At 33.2% G+C, this 21,778-nt stretch overlaps 1 protein-coding gene across 2 annotated transcripts in view; it reads left to right on the top strand.

Moving 5' to 3' along the window:
- The first annotated feature begins 9,044 nt into the window (after positions 1 to 9,044).
- Positions 9,045 to 21,778, top strand: part of LOC143237901 (uncharacterized) — a 94,839-nt gene continuing 82,105 nt past the window's right edge. For both annotated transcript variants that reach the window (XM_076477620.1, XM_076477619.1), the window contains exon 1: positions 9,045 to 9,950. In XM_076477620.1, coding sequence (XP_076333735.1) covers positions 9,384 to 9,950 — 567 coding nt within the window. In that variant the 5' untranslated portion in view covers positions 9,045 to 9,383. The remainder of the gene's footprint in view (positions 9,951 to 21,778) is intronic.

Below are 21,778 nucleotides of genomic sequence, written 5' to 3'. Positions count from 1 at the left end.
AAGGTTTATTATTATCATTTATAATTCACATCGTTTTCCCATTCTCACAATATTGCTTGTTCTCATTTTTTGTATTATTGACATTTCTGTAACTTCTTTTCTCAGTTATTATATCTTTGTGTTTCTTTCCTTTTTATGTTTTCATTATCTCTTCTTATGTTTTTATTTCTTCTCTTACGTATAACATCTAATTTCTTTTATTCTTAATTTTTTTCTTGTCTCTTTTTCGAATTCAACCCCTCGTGCATAGTTCTCGTGTATCTGCTCATTTTTTGTACTTATTCTTTTTTCACTTTTCTCTACTTATACACTTTAGCGCTACTTTCTCTCCTCATGCTCAGTTTGTTATATCTTCTCATATACTTTTATTTCTTGCTTTCATTCTTTTATGAATCCATTCTGCATTTAATTTTTTTTACTACTGTTCACCATAATTTTTATTTTTACTTATCTGCTGCGTATTCTTGTCCTTATTCATAAGTTCTTTGTAATTTTTAATTTTTATCTATTTTAACTGCCTTTTTCTCTTTTTTATTTCTCTCGCAACGAATGATTGATTACCAAAATGTCTACGTAAATAAATAAATTAACAGATTGATAAACAATAACCTTATATTTTGATTTCTAAAACATTCTTACCTAAAAATTATTTGTTTGTTTTTTGAATTTCGCGCAAAGCTACTCGAAGGTTATCTGCGCTAGCTGTCCCTAATTTAACAGTGTAAGACTAGAGGGAAGGCAGCTAGTCATTACCACCCACCGCAAACTCTAAGCTACTCTTTTACCAACGAATAGTGGGATTGATCGTAACATTATAACGCCCCCATGGCGGAATGGGCGAGCATGTTTGGTGCAACGGGGATTCGAACCCACGATCCTCAACTTACAGGTCGAACACCTTAACTCACCTGGCCATGCCAGACTTTCTATAAATTACCACGATTTTGTAGAAAGTATGATAAGGTAGTTTAAATATTTATCATGTATTATGTAAAACAGTTGCTCAACGTATAAGGAAACTGAGCTTTCTGAGGTGCTATAATACTGGTTCTAAACTTATTCTTTGATTTGAATATGTGCACTTTCTGCATAGGACACGGTCAAAAGAGGCCGTTGAATTGATCTTCCTTAAAGTTACTTTTGATTTTTTGACTTTTTCAGAGTTAGATGATACCTTGTATCGCCTGCTAAGAACACGGTTTGTATAAGATCTAATGTAAGGACAGGGAAATGCCCTCTCTGTGTATTTTGTTTAACCCATTATCATGTCTCAAGATGAACAAAATCTGAGCTTGACTAACTAATTAATTTATATTTACTGTAACATATTATAAGTGTAGCTACTATTTTGGCCACCAATTTTGAATTAATTCCTTTAACTCACACGCTCAATATTTTTCTTTAGGCGCAACGTTTTTCGCATTTAAGATATTGCTGATTAGATATCATGAGTTTTCGTCAGTATGCACCAACGAACCACAGAAAGTAACAAAGTGACAAGCGATAGCGACTGATATTAGACTTATGATTGCAACCTTATAATTTAGATGAGACTTATACTCAGCATGGTGAGGTAGTTAAGGCACTCTACTCATTATCTGAGGGGCGAGGGTTTGAATTCCCGTCGCACCAAACATGCTCGTCCTTTCAGCCGTGGACGCGTTATAATGTGACGAACAATCGCACTATTCGTTTGTAAAAAAAAGTAACCCAATAGTTAGTGATGACTAGTTGCCTTCCCTCTAGTCCTACACTGCTAAATTAGGGACGGCTAGCGCAGATCATTCTCGTGTAGCTTTGCGCAAAATTCAAACCAAACAAACACTAGATGAAACTTATACTTTACAGAACAAACCAGTTTCTTTAGAATAGATGGTGGCAGTTTTTCTTTCTAAAATAATGTTAATAATTTCCTTTATATAATTATGTCATGGAATCCAGATTAACAGTTTCTTGTCATCACCTGCAGGCACTCAGTACAGCCGTGCCAATCAATACGTTAATATCATGTAACATTAAAGGCTTTTTAAAAGCAGTAGTGGTCAGTGGCAAAACTGCTACGTCCAGGAGAGAATTTCCAGACATGGCTACTCTCCTGGACGTAGCAGTTTTGCCACTGACTACTACACTACTGCTTTTATTGATTTAAACACATAAATCGGAAAGATACAGACATTAATTTCACTATTTGAGATTCTTTTACCGATCAGTTGCCTTGTAATGGATTCTTTTTTGCTACTAAAGTAATGAAAACTTCATTGATTTGAAGTAAAAATGTCTCAAATAATGGTTTGTTTTTAAAACTATTTTCTACTTTAAATATCTTTCCTTGCCCCTCTCTACTGTCCGTAACATGCGCACATTCAGTAGTACGTATGTTACTTTATTGTGTTAGTCAGTATTTTTATACACTACTAACTGAAGACATTTCGGATGGTACATATGTTACTTTAGCGGAACTGAAACACACAAGAGAAATTGAGTAGTACATCCAGATCAATATCTCACAGGTGTCAATCAGTCCATACTTTCCTCAACGGGTGAATTACTTGAACTCAATTATCATTAGAAATTTTATTATTATTCTTTAGAATTATAAAGCTTCTGAACAAAATTAGTAGATTTTTACAGCAATAGAGGGCTACACGAAAAGTAAATGTTGATGTACAAGAAGTGTTTACAAGAAAATGGGATTTCCTGTTGAAATATTGTCCAATCAACACCTGGTGTTAAGATGCCACTTCTGAACGTAGTCCTCGATAATTGAGCTTCATTTCCTCTATATAGATTCAGGAAAATGCAGTTGCAACGTTAAAGATTAAAATATATACAGCTAATTCAAGAGTCATCAGTTGTCTGAACGTAAAGTATTAGAGTCAAAGTTATTAGATAAAATTTAGCAGTGTAAGACTAGAGGTAACGCGGCTAGTCATTTCAGCCATGGGTGAGTTATAATGTAACGGTTAATCCCATTATTCGTTAGTAAAAGAGTAGCCCAAGAGTTGACGATGGGTGATGATGATTAGCTGCCTTCCCACTAATCTTACACTGCTAAATTAGGGACGTCTAGCACAGGTAGCCCTCATGTAGCTTTGTTCGAAATTCAAAACAAAAGAAAAAAGTATTTATTTAATTTATTTCCTAACGCTACAGTCTTATACTTTTATTATGTGAAGTAATTTTTTTTCTTTGGAGAATCATTCTTTATTTATAAAATGTCTAATGTACTTCAATTCGTGCTACGTACGTTGTAGGAAAAGAAAAAGATAATTTATTTTCTTCTTTAAAAAGTAGTGTCAGAAAGAACATGGCTCTAGACGTAAATGTAAACATGCAACTAACCCAGCTACTGAACTCATGTTGATCAAAGCTCTTACTTTCCCCAAGTAAATTACCAGAAAGTTTGTAAAGTACAGCCCTTCTTTTCATAATGAAATTATGGACCTTATATAAATTTTATTTCACTAAATTTCAAACGAGTGATGAATTTTCCGCGTTGAGTCGACTATGGTACACCAGTGTGTTTAGACTCACTACTAGCAAACGTCATTCTCAAAAATTATATTGAACACCTGGGGGTCAGTAGTAGACATTTCTTCCAAAATGTGACTTATGTGATCATCCCAGTGACGTCAAAGTTGCGGTTCTCCGTTGTCATGACGATGCATATGTATACTCACACCCATAATGGAAAGTTCTAAGCGTTGTTAATTATTTTTCTTTTTGATAAGCTACTCCATTCTATTAACTAAAGAAAATTTAAATATGAAGCTGTTTTCACTGAGAGACTTCATCATTTTTTATGTGCATAATGATAAAAATAAAAATTCATATTCATATATGTGTATATATACCTAACTTGCAAAAACCCAAGAATGAACTGAAGCAATATTTAAATTACCTTGTGTTGGATAATTGGAAAATACAGGAACAAGAGTTGATAAAAAAATCCTCACATAAGTATCTATACTTACAACTCTTAATATAAAAAATATTCTTACACTAAGATATCTTGAAAACTTGAACAACACATTAAAATATTCTGAAAACCAGAGATGTAGTAAACCTTAATGAGATAGGAAATTGTCAGTGAATACTTTTTGTATAAAAAAATGAAAGAACACCAAGGTGCAAATAATGAAGCTGCAAAAATAATTGTAATAGGATTAAGGAAGAGCTAATGACGATAGGAGTCTGCGTTAAACATAAATTTCGATCAGAGTAAAACGTGCAGACACATATACAAAAACGGTTAAAAATCAAACGCTATCATTAAATAAGATAACAGTTGTATGAGTTATTTCATGCTGAAATAAAAGATAAAATCAAAAGCGCTGATGATAAATGCATGCATAAAATTACTTTTAAGTTTGACTGAATTATAGAACTTACCGCAGGTGATGTTTGATTTATTATCAAAATTCCTCAGGGTGGGCAAAAGCAAAAAGTTAGAAAATTTGATTTTTGGGAAAAGTTTTAAAAAAGATTAAATGAATAACCTTACTTTAAAAAATCCAAATAGTATTAAAGCTAATCTATGGAATTGTAGTGCTTTCAAAACGACCCTCGGTGGACTTAGCAGAGAGCCCGATGTGGCTATGCTATAAGAAAACACACTCAAAACGACCATATTTCCTGACGAAACTATTCACTCAAAAACATCTGTAAGAACTGTCATTTACTCTTCTGAAATAGAAAAACAAGAGGTAGAGAATTCCATTTTACAATGTAACATTTTTATAAAGAAATTAAATGAAAATACTTTATAGAATATTTGCGATTTTACGAAGTTTGGTTTCTTATTAGTGTGTGTGTGAAACTAGGACTGACTTTTAAGATAAAATTGCAATAGCTTTACTACGTTTTTTCTAGATACGTTTTATTAAAGCTAAAATATTACCAACACAGATAAAATTATTTTCCGACAGTTTGACTTGAAAACGATTGGTAGCCCTGAAATCCTTGACGAATAAGAAAAATAATAAGTATTTCTAATTAACTGAATATATATAACTTTTGATAGGTGTATTTATGTGCATAACTTATCAGACATATTCTACTAATTGATTGTTATCAGTGTGTTTGTGTTTTTCTTATGGCAAAGCCACATCGGGCTATCTGCTGAGCCCACCGAGGAGAATCGAACCGCTGATTTTAGCGGGGAAATATTTGTTATCAGTTATTTTTGTTTTTGAATTTCGCCTAGCCATCCGTAATTTAACAGTGAAAGACTACAGAGAAATCAGCAAGTCATCACCACCCACCGCCAACTCTTGTGCTACTCTTTTACCATCGAATAATGGGACTGACCGTCAAATTATAACGCCCCCATGGCTGAAAGGCGAGCATGTTTGGTGCGATTCGAACCAGCGACCCTCAGATTACGAGTCGAGCGCCTTAATTATCTTATCAGTTATGCACTGGTACATAATTGCTAATGCTGATAATAATCAACAGTTTGTAAAAATGAAAAAAATACCTTTATGTTCAAAATAAAATAAAGAAAAGAAAAGAGACTAAATTTCAAATGAGTCAAAAAGAAAATAAAGTCGCTCAAACAAAATAAAAGTTTTCATATTCGGTCAAACACTTGTATATATATGTGTGTATATATTCAGTTACATTTCTACGTGATGAGAAAGATAAAGAAGAAAGCAGTACACCCTGAATATGATATATTACCTTTAGGTTATTAGAGAAAGTTAATACCTCCATGGTTCAAGTAAATGTTTTTACCAGCAGGGTTGAGTCAATGACATTTATTTTTCACTATACTTCATCGCTATAATGAGATGCGGAGTCTCCCAGATTACTGTGACTGTAAGAAAACACTGCTTATTCATGTTTGCCTCGGGGACATATGAAACTTAACCTAGGACGTCACATTTTACGAACTTAGAATATAATAATTTCAAAATGTATAATTACAAGCGAAAACTGGAAATCTGCAAGTTTTTCAAGTCACGAACCTGGTTGATGCATTACAGTTAATTTGTTTAATTTGGTACACGTCATATCAGTCATTGCTCATGAAAATTGATGATATATCACAGACATAACACAGTGCCACTGGGGGTGGGACATATAGAAACCAGACCACTGCTATGTCTGCCATTTTCCTGTTGACCTGAAGAACCCTGGTATTACTCGTAAAGTCTCGTCGGTTGGCTATAACAGGTGTTGTGTGATTGAAATACAATAACACGTGTTTTTTTTGCTTTTATTCACATATACTAAGAATTGAGAATTTTGTTTTATGATATATATATACACTATTACATAAGTTTCAAGAAACTTCTTGGATAGTAATGATTCATCTAAACCTGGTACATGATTTATGCCTTCGTATAGATAAATTACCTCAAATACTGACGTTTGAATGTAAGTGTGACAGTGTAATCTTTCAACACATGTATTCTAAGGAAGGTTGATATGGGTATTAAAACTGTAATTAATATAAAGTACAGAACAAAGGCTTGACCTTATTCGGTCATCTTCAGGTTAACATCTTTTGTTTTTAGAAAATATACCAATGACAAGGTGTTTGTTAGGTATTTGGACTGAGAAAGCATATATATCCTAATGTATTTAATGAAGACTTGACAGTTAACAGAATAGATTTATTGTTTGATACATTAGAAATTCTTTTTTTTTTGGTAACTGTTACAGTTTTATGGTAATCTATCTATGGTGAAACATGCATAACATTTCACGGATCTCATTCCAGAATTTTGCAAATAACTTCTGAACTTCAAATCATCACTGTGTAATTCAACTCCAATGTACTGTTTTTAATAACAACAAAAGTAATTGTATATATATATGTATATATATAAATAGAATCTTGTTTGTCGTAACAGTTATTTTTAATACGTTTCATTAAAAAAATGTAAGAAACATTTTGTACCACAAAGTGATAAAATATTAGCTTTGTGAAGGATTTGTAGCGATTAGTTTAAAGGTACCAGGTATACCCGAGTCTTGAAACTGGAATTTTGTTTTTGAATTTCAACTTTAACGAGTATTCTTCAGTGAGAGTGAATTACTTATTGAAATCAGTATCTAGGTTTTTCGTAATTATACTATTATTTGTTGAAATACGTGCGTTTGTTTGAAGTTGTCACACTTAATGATTGGAACTTAGTTGAAAGCAATAAATTATTTTAATATAATTAATAATAATATTAAAAAGGTTTTGTAAAAGAAATGAACAGCAAAATTTGTTCTTTGTAGAATTCATGAGTGGTACATCGATTCCAACTTACAGAATAATCATTATCTTGGAGAAAAAAAAACATCAGTTGTAATTTATCTAGAAAGTGCAGGAGTTGACCGAACATTTTCATCAGGAGGCGTTTGGTTTGAAAAACTAATTAAATCATTAACTTGTAACTTGATAAAAGCTGAAAGGATTAAGTAAACGGCCCGACATGGCCAGGTGGTTAAGGTGCTCCACTCCTAATCGAAGGGTCGCGGGTTCGAATCACCATTACACCAAATATGCTCACTCTTTCATTCTTGAGGGCGTTATAATGTGATGGACAATCCCCAATATTCGTTGGTAAAAGAGTAGCCCAAGAGTTGGCGGTGGGTGGTGATGACTAGCTGCCTTTCCTCTAGTCTTACACCGCTACATTAGGGACGGCTGGTTGCAAGATCCAATTAAACTGTTAAGTGTGTGTGTGTGTTTTCTTATAGCAAAGCCACATGGGGCTATCTGCTGAGACCCGAACCCCTCATTTTAGCGTTGTAAATCCGTAGACTTACCGCTGTACTAGCGGGGGACAACCTGTCAAGTTGTCGATAAAGGATATGTGTTACGATTAAGTAAACATTTATATCAAGTCAAATATAACTATAAATGCAAGGCTATCGATGCTCTGTCCACCACGAGTATCGAAATCCAGTTTCTAGCCTTGTACGCCCGCAGATATACTACTGTGCTACTGCGGGGATTGGAGACAATTTAACTTGTAAAAAAATTATTAGGGAAATATTACGAAATAAATAGTTAACGTAGTCTGAGTATGTCTTGGTACGTCTGAAAAGTGACCGGGCGGAGTTGATGGTTAGCGTTCTTACACTGTGAGCATTCATGTTCTGTAAAAAAAGTGACCATTTGTGGTCGTGATGTTCGATAAGAAGAATTACAAGGAACTTTATTTGATCATTAGTGGCTCAAGAGTCTGCGGTTGGTATTTTTACAATCTACCTATTCTCTGATCTATCAGTTCAAATCTGTGGGCATGAAATAACCCTTGTGTAGTTTCTGGCGGACATTCCAAGACAACATTTGCAAAGAAGTTTGAAATGACTACCAGTTGCAGTCATTTTATTTGATGGTTGTTATGAAATAATGATTGACGTTAAGTTTTATTTGCAAGGTCTCAGTGACGTAAGCATGGTGAGAGTGTAGTCTCGTTGAAAACGGAAAACTTGTCTATCTTTCGAAATATGTATTTCGATACAAAATCCACGACTTTAAATTGTTAAGTATTTCAAATTAAAACAAACAACGAAGATATTGTATGATGATATACCAATAACGTAACTAAGATGTGGAACTACTTACTGTTTCTTGAAAAAGGTTTAGAGTTTCGACCAATAAAGAACCAACTGGGTAAAGCACGTCTCCTTCAGCATAATAAGTAACGCGATAAAAAGATCAATATTATCCTTACAAGTTACATATAAAATCAATTGAGTGTAAGCTTGATAATGGAAAAACCATATGAAATGAAAAATCGATCAATGTCTTGAAATAGTGACTTTAGTACGACTAGAACTAAGTTACTGTAGCGGGTTAGTTGAAAAAAAAATCCTGTTTTATTGAGCTTAACGTGATAGTCGTATTAGAAATTGCCGTTTTCGTCTTTATTTGAAAGTATCAGTTGTCAGTTTCTAGAAAATATTACATTTTAACAGTTGCAAGTTCATAACACGTGCAATGTGCGACTGTATCCAATTTATTGATTTTTCTCTATAAGTGTGTCGCCACACACCATCCAACTGAAACTCGCATTGCCTTTACTAAACATAGAGCTAAAGCGCGCAGCACTGCTCGGTCCTTGGGATCTCGAGAACAGAGACTCTGGATACATCATTTCCTGTCGTGTACGGAACTTACAATTCCAGAGGCGAGGAGTGCTTGTCTGACGAAAGACACAGGTTTACTGTTCTCGTGACATGGCTGGTTAGGCTTAACAGGCTAAACATCCTTAACTAATACCATCATTAATCTGAGATAGATAAAAAACTTAATTAGGCTTTTGAAGGACTAGCTTACTTAACCTTGTCACGAAGAAAGACGACTCTTGTATACTCATGTGACGTTTCTTCTCATCGTACAACTAACCTCATTAGAAAAGCCCGAGTTTACAAAGATGAAAATTTGTACACGTTTGGTAGGAAACGCTTGCGGCATTTTTGTCCTCTATGTAATCAGTTTATTGATTAATGAACGAGATGTTATTGCTTATAAAGTTGAAACTCTGGCAGAAATTAACACTGACAACCAAACATTCTCCATTGGATCACTGGAAGAGGAAAGCGTCTACAATACCACAAAAACTTCAATCTCTGACACTACAAGCGTATCCGGAGAAGATTCCACGGCTCAAACCACAAATATGTTAGATGTACAAACTGCATCATATTCTAGTGATGCATCAGAAGACTATAATGGCATGGGTGTTGATACAATGATTGAAGCAGTCAACACAACGGACGGAGAAAACATGTCAAAAATTGATACTTGGATCCAAACAACTGAGACCTCGGAAAAGAATATAACCGTTCCCTATGTCATTTACAGTCTAACTAAATCTCCATATGTTCAAAGAAGGGCTTCTTATCAGCTCCCCGATGACCAATGTTTAATAGAAGACACGGGACATCAGGTGTGGAGGGACACTCCTCAAGGTGTGATGCTCTTGATGACCTCTGACCATGTAAGTGATCATATGTTATTTTAGAACTTCACTATAATTCATATTTCCCGCTTTGATTTTTAAAACCGTTCCTAAGCCAAAGTTCCAACACTATTATTTGTTTTTGTTTTTTTTTAATTTCGCGCAAAACTACAAGAGAGCTATTTGCATTAACCGTCTCTAATTTAGTAGTGAAAAACTAGAGGGAATACAACTAGTCATTACCATCTAACGCTAACTATTGAGGCTACTATTTTACCAACGAACAGTGAGATTGACCACAGTATTATAATACACTTTCTGCTGAAATGGCGAGCATGTTTGGTGGATAGGGATTCGAACCCGCTACTCTCAGATGACGAGTCATCCGCCCTAACCACCTGGCCATGCTGGGAACACAGCACTGTTACAGTCAAATTATTTTAAAACCAGAGTTTTAGTAAATACTTTTCCTCACATTGTTATTTTTAAGGTAAAATCCAATGAACTCACATTCAGAAACAAGAGCACAAAAAGTAATAAGTTTGATGAAAAACTAATTTATAAGAAAGTACTACAGTAGACGTAGAAACGATGTTTCTCTTTAACATAAGGAAAGAAACATAATGGGGTTGGCATTTATAATCCTTATTTAACACTAACCGTATAATGCAAAATCAACGATAATTAAGCTCAAATTAAGATCACAAAATTAATTACCTAAATGGCTTATGTGACAGAGAGAGGATATAAAATGAGTTTTGATATAAAACTCTTGAAATCTGTAACGGAGGTATCGAACATTCAAGAAAGAGTGTACAAAACTATTAATAAGTGTTATGAATTTTATCACTTAAACAAATGACAGTAAACTAGACTAGATAAAAGTAACTTCTGCGAAACAAAAAATATTCTTTGAGGGACATACAGATTCGTTATTTTAACCCCACAACGTTGCTGCAAAAATTAATTTGACTTATCTCAACTTTCTTCAGAAGAGTTTCTGGGATATGTTGCTAGTCTTAACATATTGTAATGAAATATTTTAGCTGCCATTTATTTTCTTTAAGAAACCTAAAACAATAAATAAAAAAATAAAAGAACTAATATTTTAGAAGTATTGGTGATAATATTTTTGTTTTAGCAAAGTTTTAGCAATAGTATACTATTAAAATTAATACACTGTATAACAATGAAACTATAAAGAAATATTTTGCCATGGCAAAATAATAATTTCCGTGATTCATCGAAGTGATAATGAAGTTATTTATTCTTTTTTCTTTCTTGGAATTTCGCACAAAGCTACTCGAGGGCTATCTGTGCTAGCCGTCCCTAATTTAGTAGTGTAAGACTAGAGGGAAGGCAGCTAGTCATTACCACCCACCGCCATTATTTATTCTTTATAATTCTGTCGAACTAAGCAACCATCTATTATCGTCATGAAATGTTTCTTATTTATTACATTTAGAAAAAAGCCACATTGGGCTATCTGCTATTTCAACAGTGAGGAATTGAACTCTAGAGTTTAGCGTTGTAAATGGAGATATTAAAAAAAGACCAATGATACGAAGGCGAATTAAAAGAAGATGTACTCCAACTATTTGAAGAACAAATGAATTTAATATAATGTTTAATCAAATAAATTAAGTTGAGACATTAGAAATTGTCGTTTTGGATTATATTTCCAGAAGCGATCCCTCATTCCTAAAATGTAATAATTATTATTTCCAGTATGCTTTCTGTCTAATATTGTTGAATAATATGAAAAATATTTATTATAGGTAAATCTTTGTGTTGCTTCTCACCAACTGGAAAACATTCGGTTTTTGTAAATCAGGTCCATCGAGGGGAAAGGGTTAAATTAACAGACTTACAGCGTTAAAATACAGGGTTCGATTTCCTTTGATTAATATAGCAGATAGTTCAATGTGGCTTTGCCCTAAAACATACTAACACAACAGTAGTAAGTCAGATACTTAAGATAGCATCGATTGTCATGACTAGTAGGACATAATAGCTTCTTAGTCCAGTTGTCAGTTATTTTTATTATGTTACTAATTATTATTTAATGTGTATCACCAGTTTCGCCTGCTAATCTGCTGCCGACTCGAGATGAATTCTGAGCTCTCTTTTTGTTGTTGTTATAAAGGAAAGTTACACAATGCACTATGTTCACCGCGGGAAATCGGACCCCGGATAATAGGACTAAAGTCAATAAATGCACCGGGGATTGAAGTTCTGAAAAGGACCATTTCTGGTTGTAATGCTGGGATTTCACCATGGGTGATTTCTTTTTTAGAAACAAGAGAGAGAATCCTCAATAGCTGTCGCACTGAACTTAGTTTATGAGATCTTTATTTTCATTTTTATGAACTATACTTTTGTGCGCTAGCAATAACAAGCATAGAGTGCTCATGTACCCGATTCCATTTTATTACTCATCAGGATTTCTACCAGTCCTCAAAACGAAATTATTTTAGGCACAATTGGAATGAATTAATTTATGAGATCTTGGGCGTGGTCAAATACATCAGTCGAAAGGGCTTGACCTCTTGAGTCCAAAACTGTTATTAGTTCTCAAATCGGTCAAGAGATGACGAAACTATAAGGTAAACGTTTGCACTTGTAAACAAAAACAAATTTAGAGCCGTTCATGAGCCGTTGTGCCGCCGCTGAAAATGGTTTTTGCTATCTACTCAGGGGAAACGATAGTGAACAAACAGCACTTCAGATTTTCGAAGAAGAGACTGAGATCGGACCCTGCATGGCCAGGTGGTTAGGGCGCTCGACTCGTAAGTGGAGGGTCGCGAGTTCGAATCCTCGTCACACTAAATATGCCTACCCTTTCAGCTGTGGTGGTGTTATAACATTACGGGCAATCCCACTATTCTTTGATAGAAGAGTATCTCAAGAGATGGCAGTAGGTGATATTGACTAAGCTGCCTTTCCTCTAGTCTTACACTACGAAATTAAGGACGGCTAACGCAGATAGCCCTCGTGTAGTTTTGCGCGAAATTCAAAACAAACAAAGACGGAGATTTAATTTCAACACTACTATCAAATATAGACCTTCTCGAAACAGAATGTCATTCATACAATTTTCAGTTAAACTAGTTTAATTATATTTTACCACAACAAGAACAAAGAGTTTCCTCACTTCAAAAACGTTTTCTGACACATAACAGAAAATACCTAGTCGAGTTAACATATAAGAACATTCGTTTTGAAATTACGTAGGAATTACATTCACTTTTCAAGAGTGTTTTTTTAAGTGCAGCTATTTCTTTTATGGACATTTTTTTTCCTTTTAAAGTGTTTAATTTTCCTGTGGGAAATGGATTGCCCATTGCGTAGACGTTTGCTAAAATATGTCTTCTCCTTTCTGGTATTCAAAGTGATGTAGTTTGTAAAGAAAGTAAATTTTTTGAAGTGTTGGAGTATATTTCTCAGTGGAGGAGAGGGGTGGATCTTTGGTAGAGCTATGAATTTCGTAGCTGGTGAGCTGGGCTTGAACATTTGCGGTATTACAAAATATTCTCCCGATTTTAAGTTGTGGATGCAACATGAAAGTGATAGACAATCCCTCATCGTATATACTGGGTAATAGTGTGTTGCTTCCCTTTGGCAAATAGTGCAAACCTTGAGACAGTTGTAGCCAGTTTTGTCATAAGTACAATATACATCTATTTATTAGTAAACTTGGTTCGTGTCGGTAAAATGTTGAAAGGCTATTTTTCAGATAATGCACAACGTATAATTTGGTTTTAATAAACCTGATATTTTTTGTCCGATATACTTAAGCAGTATGAATTACTTTCAGTTAGAATAAAATAAATTTGCTATTTTTTAAAACACAAAGTTGTCAAATGAACTATCTGTTTTCTGCTTACCATGGGAATCGATCCCCAAATTTTAGCGTTATGAGTTTGAATAGTATCTTAGACAGACAAAATTACTTTTATATAGTGTAAGTTGTTTTTCCTGTAACGCTAAATGTTTCTTAACAGGCTGAGGATTATGTCGTAATTATTTTATGCAATACGAGTATTAATTTCAAGGAAATAAATTGTTCTTTTGAACAACTGAGCTCTGGTTATGGAATCAATGACATTCGAACAGTTTTATTCCACTTGCTGGGAACGTCTAAATCTAGATGATTGTATCATGTAATAAATATATCAAAGCCATTTAGGGTTATGCAATCGATTAAGTTCTTCTCATTTAATCGTATTTACGGGCTTCAGCAGGAAATACTTTGTACATAAATTTCATTTTTAAATATCGTTACAATGTTTCACGATAACCTATCATTCAGCCACTTTTACTTTAAAACTGTCCCGGCATCGCTAGGTAGTTAAGGTACTCGACTCGTAATCTGAGGGTTGCGATTTCGAATCTCCGTCGCATCAAAAATACTCGCCCTTTCAGCCATGGGGGCATTATAATGAGATGGTCAATCCCATTATTCGTTGGTAAAAGAGTAGCCCAAGAGTTGGCGGTGGGTGGTGAAGGATTTCCTCTAGTCTTACATTGCTAAATTAGGGGCGGCTAGTGCAGATAGCCATTCAGTGGCTTTACGCGAAATTCAAAACAAACCAAATTTTCAAACTGCCGTTAATTAATTACACGAGCGGTCTTATCATTTGATATTGTTAATAACTAATAGTTTTATTAATTTATTTGTGCATTTTACCTTTTCATGGATTAGACCGAGCAAAATTCCTATTAATGTTATTTTTTAACAATTTTTATGGGCCTTGAGACAGCTAATAATGAGCTTATATGTTAGTTGAGTCTTAACCTGGTTTTAAAGTTTTTTGGGGAATTCTTCTTCTTGCCTTCTAATTACATGTTTGCAAGTCTATATAGTGGGTGAAGCTAATTTTACATGCATTATTAACTGAGCACCTTTAGGATAATAAAGAAGCGATTGTTAAGAGACTACCAACATACACAGACGTGTGTATTTTATTTCTAGGTGATTGTCGCATTGTGTTAGTTATATTTCTTACATTTGACAACAACCATAGCAATCGTTTTTTCTGCATTAAATTATATTTTTCTTTTGAGAAAGAACATGTGTAAATATTATAAAGTGGAACAAACGAATTCTTTAAATTCAACTTTTAATTGAATCCGTTCCGGTTTTTTTTTGTGTGCGTTATATTTATAATAATAAACTGAAAAAAGGAATATTTTACAGATGTGCTTTACTTTGTTCTGTTTTCTAAACACTTTGTTTACTGGTTGTTAACCGCAAAGTCACACATTAAGCTATTTCCGTTTTGTATACTGTTTGGATTGTTTTGAATTTCGCGCAAAGCTACACGAGGACTATATGTGCTAGCCGTCCCTAATTTAGCAATGTAAGACTAGAGGGAAGGCAGCTAGTCATCACCACCCACCTCCAACTATTAGGCTACTCTTTTACCAACGAATAGTGAGAGTTGGCGGTGGGTGGTGATGACTAGCTGCCTTCCCTCTAGTCTTACACTGCTAAATTAGGGACGGCTAGCGCAGATAGACTTCGAGTAGCTTTTCTCGAAATTAAAAACAAACAGAGTTAAACTGAGGTACGTTAACTGCAAGGAGGATGTTTCTCTTTGTGATAAAAACGCGAAAGAGAAATTGAATTACGAAGATCTTTACGATAGAAATTAAAATGTACTTTTGGCAAAGAAGATATGGAAGACTACATGCTAGTTATTCAATACAACAGCGTTTAAATCAAGTGACGCATATGTTCTCAACGCATTCTTGTTTTGTTTTTCATCTGATAGCTACAGAAAAAGACTACATTAATATCCGATAAAAGATCAGAAATAAGCCATTGTCACGACAGGATTACCATTGTTCAACTTATCAGAGGTTAATAACAATCACTATGAATGCTATAGGTCATGCTTTTTTTTATCACGAATTACAAAATAAGGTTGTGGTTTGCTTTTGGTTTCAAAACAATTTTGTGAAAAAATATACATACATAAAAACATCACAACAGCTGTTATTGGAAAATTTACGCAAGTATGAACATTCAGAAGATAAAACGTTGAATAGCTATAAGTTTGTGGACGTTAATTTTCTTGGCTATAAAATATCTAATCCAATGTGAAATTATATAGAGAGGAAAACTTATATATAGGTGCATGAGCTTATTTTGTTCATAGTGCTTGCCTATTCTCTCAGTTTTAAATTTTCGTTAATAACTAGGTACATGTTATCATTGAAGTTTTAAAGACTATACAGCCATATGGTGGTTAACGTACGTGAATTCAGCACATGTATAAATGTTGTGTGAATACCTATATGCTAGTCAACCAAGATGCAATGTTAATTTCACAAAGATATTTAATATACGAGATGCAAGATTTGCCTTGGACGGTAATGAAATATTTATCAACTCGAATTATTTCATATTACAGTAATATAATTAATAAAAGTGCCATTGGGCACAACATTAAGTTGAATAAGTGTGCATGTAAAAAGGATTAGCACAATTTTCATAAAGTTTGATGTAGTAAGTCTTTTGATGTGTTCATAAAGACACGTGTTCGAATTTTCTTACAGCTATTCCTATCCGCACGCGCTTTAAGCGTGTGGACGTTGTATACTTTCTGTTCTCGACAAAATCAATTAGACGTTTCGTGACGTAAAAATGGGTGCTAAAATGTTTTCTTAACCTGCAAGAACGGCTATTTAGAAGTTATTTGATAGGTTGGAGTTTCTTACTTCGATCTGTTTAGCAGAATGCGATTACATGAGTGTTGAAATAGGTTACTAATAAAACGATATTATTTACCTGAATGCGTGGCTTAGATAATATTAAATTGGATTTATGTTACAGTCATAATCAAGTTCTCAACGAATATTGAAAGGTAACATATCACTAAACTAACTTTCTTACGTTATAATCTTTTAGCAAGAAAAGATACGAAATGTTGATTTCAAAGCTAAGGTGCAGCTAAAATGTAGAATTGTTTCTCATGAACAGAAGCAAGCACCATAAAACAATATTAGATTAACTGAGATGTAACATTTTACGATTCAGTTTCAGATGAGAAGAATCATTAGAAGAGTAAATAAATTTCCCCAGAATTGCTAACAAACAACTTTTTATTTTCTACAGAGAGGTTGAAGTATCAGTAACGTAACCAACGGAAGTGTTATGTGTCGTAATTTTATTTTCTACAGAGAGGTTGAAGTATCAGTAACGTAACCAAGAGAAGTGTTATGTGTCGTAATTTTATTTTCTACAGAGAGGTTGAAGTATCAGTAACGTAACCAACGGAAGTGTTATGTGTCGTAATTTTATTTTCTACAGAGAGGTTGAAGTATCAGTAACGTAACCAAGAGAAGTGTTATGTGTCGTAATTTTATTTTCTACAGAGAGGTTGAAGTATCAGTAACGTAACCAACAGAAGTGTTATGTGTCGTAATTTTATTTTCTAAAGAGAATCAATTTACTTTAGAAAAGAAAAGGAAGCTCATTTAGTATTTATGAAATGTTTTAAGGTGTCTTAGAAACAGTAAATATCATTCATGGGTTCTATTCTAACAATCAGAAACTAACTCTCGTGTGAGAAAGATTTGTATCATGCAAACACACATATCAGCTTGTGTTCCTTTATGTCAAGATTTGTGATGGATTTTGTTTTATCTCGATCAGTTTTGCAACATTTTGATATTCATTTAAGTCTAAACATCATTTTGTATCTAAAATACACTGACATTTGTCAAAAATATTTGAAAACATTTTATTCAACGCTTTGCTTGTTTTTTATACAAAAAACTTACTTAGATATTATAAATTTAGAAAACCAATATAATAATTTTTCCTTCCTCTTTTATGCTCTCTCCGTCAGTGGCACAGTGGTAGTCTGAGGGCTTATAACGCTAAATATAGGGTTTCGATATCTTGAAACAAAAATGTTGTTGTTGTTTCAAGGTTGCAAAGAATACTATAAACTGAAGGTAATACTAATTTAGTGCAAAGTCAAATATTGGTAGTATACAAATCAATACAAGATATACGAAGCTCGTCAGATATTTGTTCGACTGAAAAGAAAAAGAATGTTATGGGGAATAAAATGAAACTGTCGAAACATTCAGTTTACAGATAGATGGGGATTCTAGAGTATACATTAGTAGAATTAAGTACAGTTAAAGAAAAACATAAAGACACTTTTGAGTCATGTTTATGTGCGATTAAACGAAATCCCACATTTCGTTATGTTCTTTTACGACCCATCTTTTTAACCTGTTTCAGCACACGTATTTTGAATGTTTTTAAAACCGGTGTAATCGTAGAAAGTCACTTTGCCTCTCTTTAGTTTATCATGAAAATGTGTATTGTGACTGTATATTTAGGGTATCGTAGAGAATAAGTGACTGTGTTATGTTTACACTTAAAGCATGCATTTGGTTGTTTACTTTCTTTAGAATCCTAGCTTGAACGGAATTGTTTATAACACTGTACGTACGCTTCTTTGTGTAGCGCTATTATATATGCATATATGTACGTATATTGTTTGTTTAAAACAACATGTTTGCCTACATGTGAGTTTGAAACAAACTGCATACAATGCAGTTTTTACGAAATAAGTGCAAAGAATGACTCTTTGATGATACGATAGGAGAATATAGGAGCATAAACCTTTCGTTTGTTACACGTACTGTTCTCCATAGGTCTTTTCTAAGTATCATTGTCAGAAGAGAATAATCTAGCAGTGGAGCCAGGAAAAGCTGACGTCAATATTTAAAGTCTGGCTAAAGCTAATGACTTATTGTTCTTCAACCAGACTTGCCAAAACGAGTTCTTTCAGAAGGCGTGGTTTGTCTGGTGAGCGCTGAATTTTATCAAGAAAGATAAACTCATTTCGTCCCTGGAAAAAATATGTCATTAAGTTGGGAGGATCGTATTAGTATTTTATAACTTATTTTTACAGGGAAACATATTTCTACAAAAATATTTGATGTCATAATTAATTTGGCAATGATATAGATGCTGAAAATGGAACGAGTTTTTGAAGTAAAATTTTCACGTGTAGCAAAACAGTGGAAGTTTCAACTACTCTTATAAAAAAGAAAAGAAAACACAGCTTCTGTCTAACTTGAAATTCAAGTACGCCTGATATAATTTTAGTAGTAAATAAATGTAATAAGTCACTTAAACTTATTTTGAAAAATTTTATTTTAATCCAATAAAACAAATCGAGTAAAATGATAATAAATTTCAGGCTTAAGTTGTATTCAACATGGCTTGAAATATACCAGTTTATTTCTTTTCTGGATTATTTAATACTTTATTGATTATTGAACATGGTTAAGCAAAATTCCATGGATATACAGACGTAAGTCCTAGATCTACGTACAAAGTAAGATAAACAGCTAAATTTATAATAAACCCTAAACGCATGGTTTGAGAAACTCGCGCAATACTTTTACAAATAAAACCTTGGTAAATCTTTACTTACTTTTAACCAAAACGCACAAAAGCATAGGTATAAAAATCAATGCAATCACTTGATTCTTAATACAAAAATATGCTTGTAGCCATACAAAAACTTAACATCCTCAATAGTTATCAGCAAACACAGACACACGCTCGTGCACATTTATAAAAAAATAATTAAATCTATATTCACATATGAGCCCAGCAACAAATATTTCTTTAAGACAAAAACAGAAAATCTTCTTATACGATTGAAATTGGACACGCAAAGACACCTGTGACAATAAAATGAAAATTTACATCTATGCACAAACTAGGAAATCTGGATTTACATGTGATCCTGAACTCACAACTAGTTTACAAACAAAACGTTAGAGAAATCCACGTGTGCAAAAAAAAAATCAGATGTTTATATGATTTTCTGTAGAAATTAATAAATTTACATCCATAAATAAACACGACTATGGAGAAACATCTGTGTCAAAATCTGTCAAATCTGTATCTACGCATTGAAACCAAACACATAGAAACGTATAGAAATTAGACCTAGAAAATCCATACCTATGTATAGTTATGCAAATAATTTGATACGAAAAACAAAAATCTATACTTACGAACCTAAACATAAAAATACATTTTCAAAAATATAGAAAATGTGCCTTTAATTCTGAAACTAAACATACAGATGCACATTTTATAAATATAAAAAACATCTACACTTACTCTTGAAGTCAGTCATACAAATATATTTATACAAAAACGTAAAATTCTACACTTATGCAAATGAACACACAAAGTCTTTCTACTTACAGAACACTGGAAACTTCACAATTATATATAAACTTCGATACAGAAATATAACAGTTTAAAATTACAAAAATCTACTCAAATACATGTATGTAAAAGAAATTGAAAAACTTACACCTAAGAATAAACACAGACATACAGATAAAATCTTGTAAATAAAAACAAGAAAATAAACGCATATACACAAACAGAAACATACAAATATATTTGAATAAATAAAAACCTGGAAAATATGCATTTATGCATCAATGCAAACTTAAATACATTTATACACACAAAATTTGAAAACATTAAGTATACATACAAGCTTCGGCTCATAAAAGTATTTATGAAAATGGAAAACTATGTTTACATGGACACAGAAACATATATACTTCTATAAAAAGGTAGAAAAATTACACCCCTTTACAAATTGAACACAAGTTACTTTATAAAAAATTACTAGAAAATCCTCAAATACTTATACGTACGAAATATTAGACAGCACACGTTTAGACTGGAAACGAAACGCACAACCAAATTTGTAGAAATTAAAAAGTAACAAAATCCTCGTGCATATATGCGTTTATAGTTACGAGCAAAGCTACACAGTGAGTTATGTGTATTTTGCACACCACGGGTATCGAAACCTGATTTTAAACGTTATAAGTCCACAGACATGACGCTGTGCCACTAAGAGGCCAGTGTGTGTAAAACTGAACATATCTGTACATTTATATGGAAACTACAAATCTATATTTACGTATGATACCAAATACAAATATATTTCTGTCATTGAACACCTTGAATATATAAGATCATGTTCATGAATCAAAACTACATTTATAAAATTAAAAACCTCAATATATATTATATATATATAACTGCATCCAGCGACACAAAAATATTTTTCCAAACATGGAAAAACTTCGCACCTGTGCATCAATTCTATACCCAAAGAGCTATATTTAATTACGAAACTAATTCAAAAATATAATTAACAATCTTTATTTAAGGATGAACCGAGATACACGCAAACAAAAAAAAAACAACAAAAACAGGAAAATCTACCTATAAATACGGCTAGGCTAAAAGATACATGTGTACATATAGCATACTAGAAAATCTTTTTGTATGCCACAGTTCATGCATAAGATGAATCTATAATAATAAAAAAGCGTGTTTGTGGATCTGTATGTGTGTGTGACCGCTATAACTTTAAGAGGAAAAAACACCTAGAAACCTGAAATTTTACACGTATACTAATTAGACCTTAAGAGTGTACATATGGGTATTATTATTTATCCACGTGCGTGCGCGCGTGCACTTTTTTGTGAGCTATGCAAGCGAAAACCACATATAAAAGAATATGTGACTGCTATTTCTTCGAGATCAAAGAACCTGGAAAAATGAAATTTTACACCGATACTAAGTGGACCCTTAGGGTTTGCACCTGAGTATTATTGCTTATCTTATCCAGGTACGTGTGCGCATGCTAGTGCGCATCTTTTTTATGAAGCAAGCTAGAAAAAAATCACATAGAAGAGAAGTGATTCCTTATATTACAAATTAGATATATAAATCACAGACCGAAAAATAGACACGCACGTGCGTGTGTATTTGTTTAATGAGG

This window comes from Tachypleus tridentatus, chromosome 13 (assembly GCF_004210375.1).
Source record: "Tachypleus tridentatus isolate NWPU-2018 chromosome 13, ASM421037v1, whole genome shotgun sequence".
NCBI classification, from domain to species: domain Eukaryota; kingdom Metazoa; phylum Arthropoda; class Merostomata; order Xiphosura; family Limulidae; genus Tachypleus; species Tachypleus tridentatus.
Note: the sequence above shows the minus strand (reverse complement) of the source record. Positions and strands in the feature narration are given on the sequence as shown.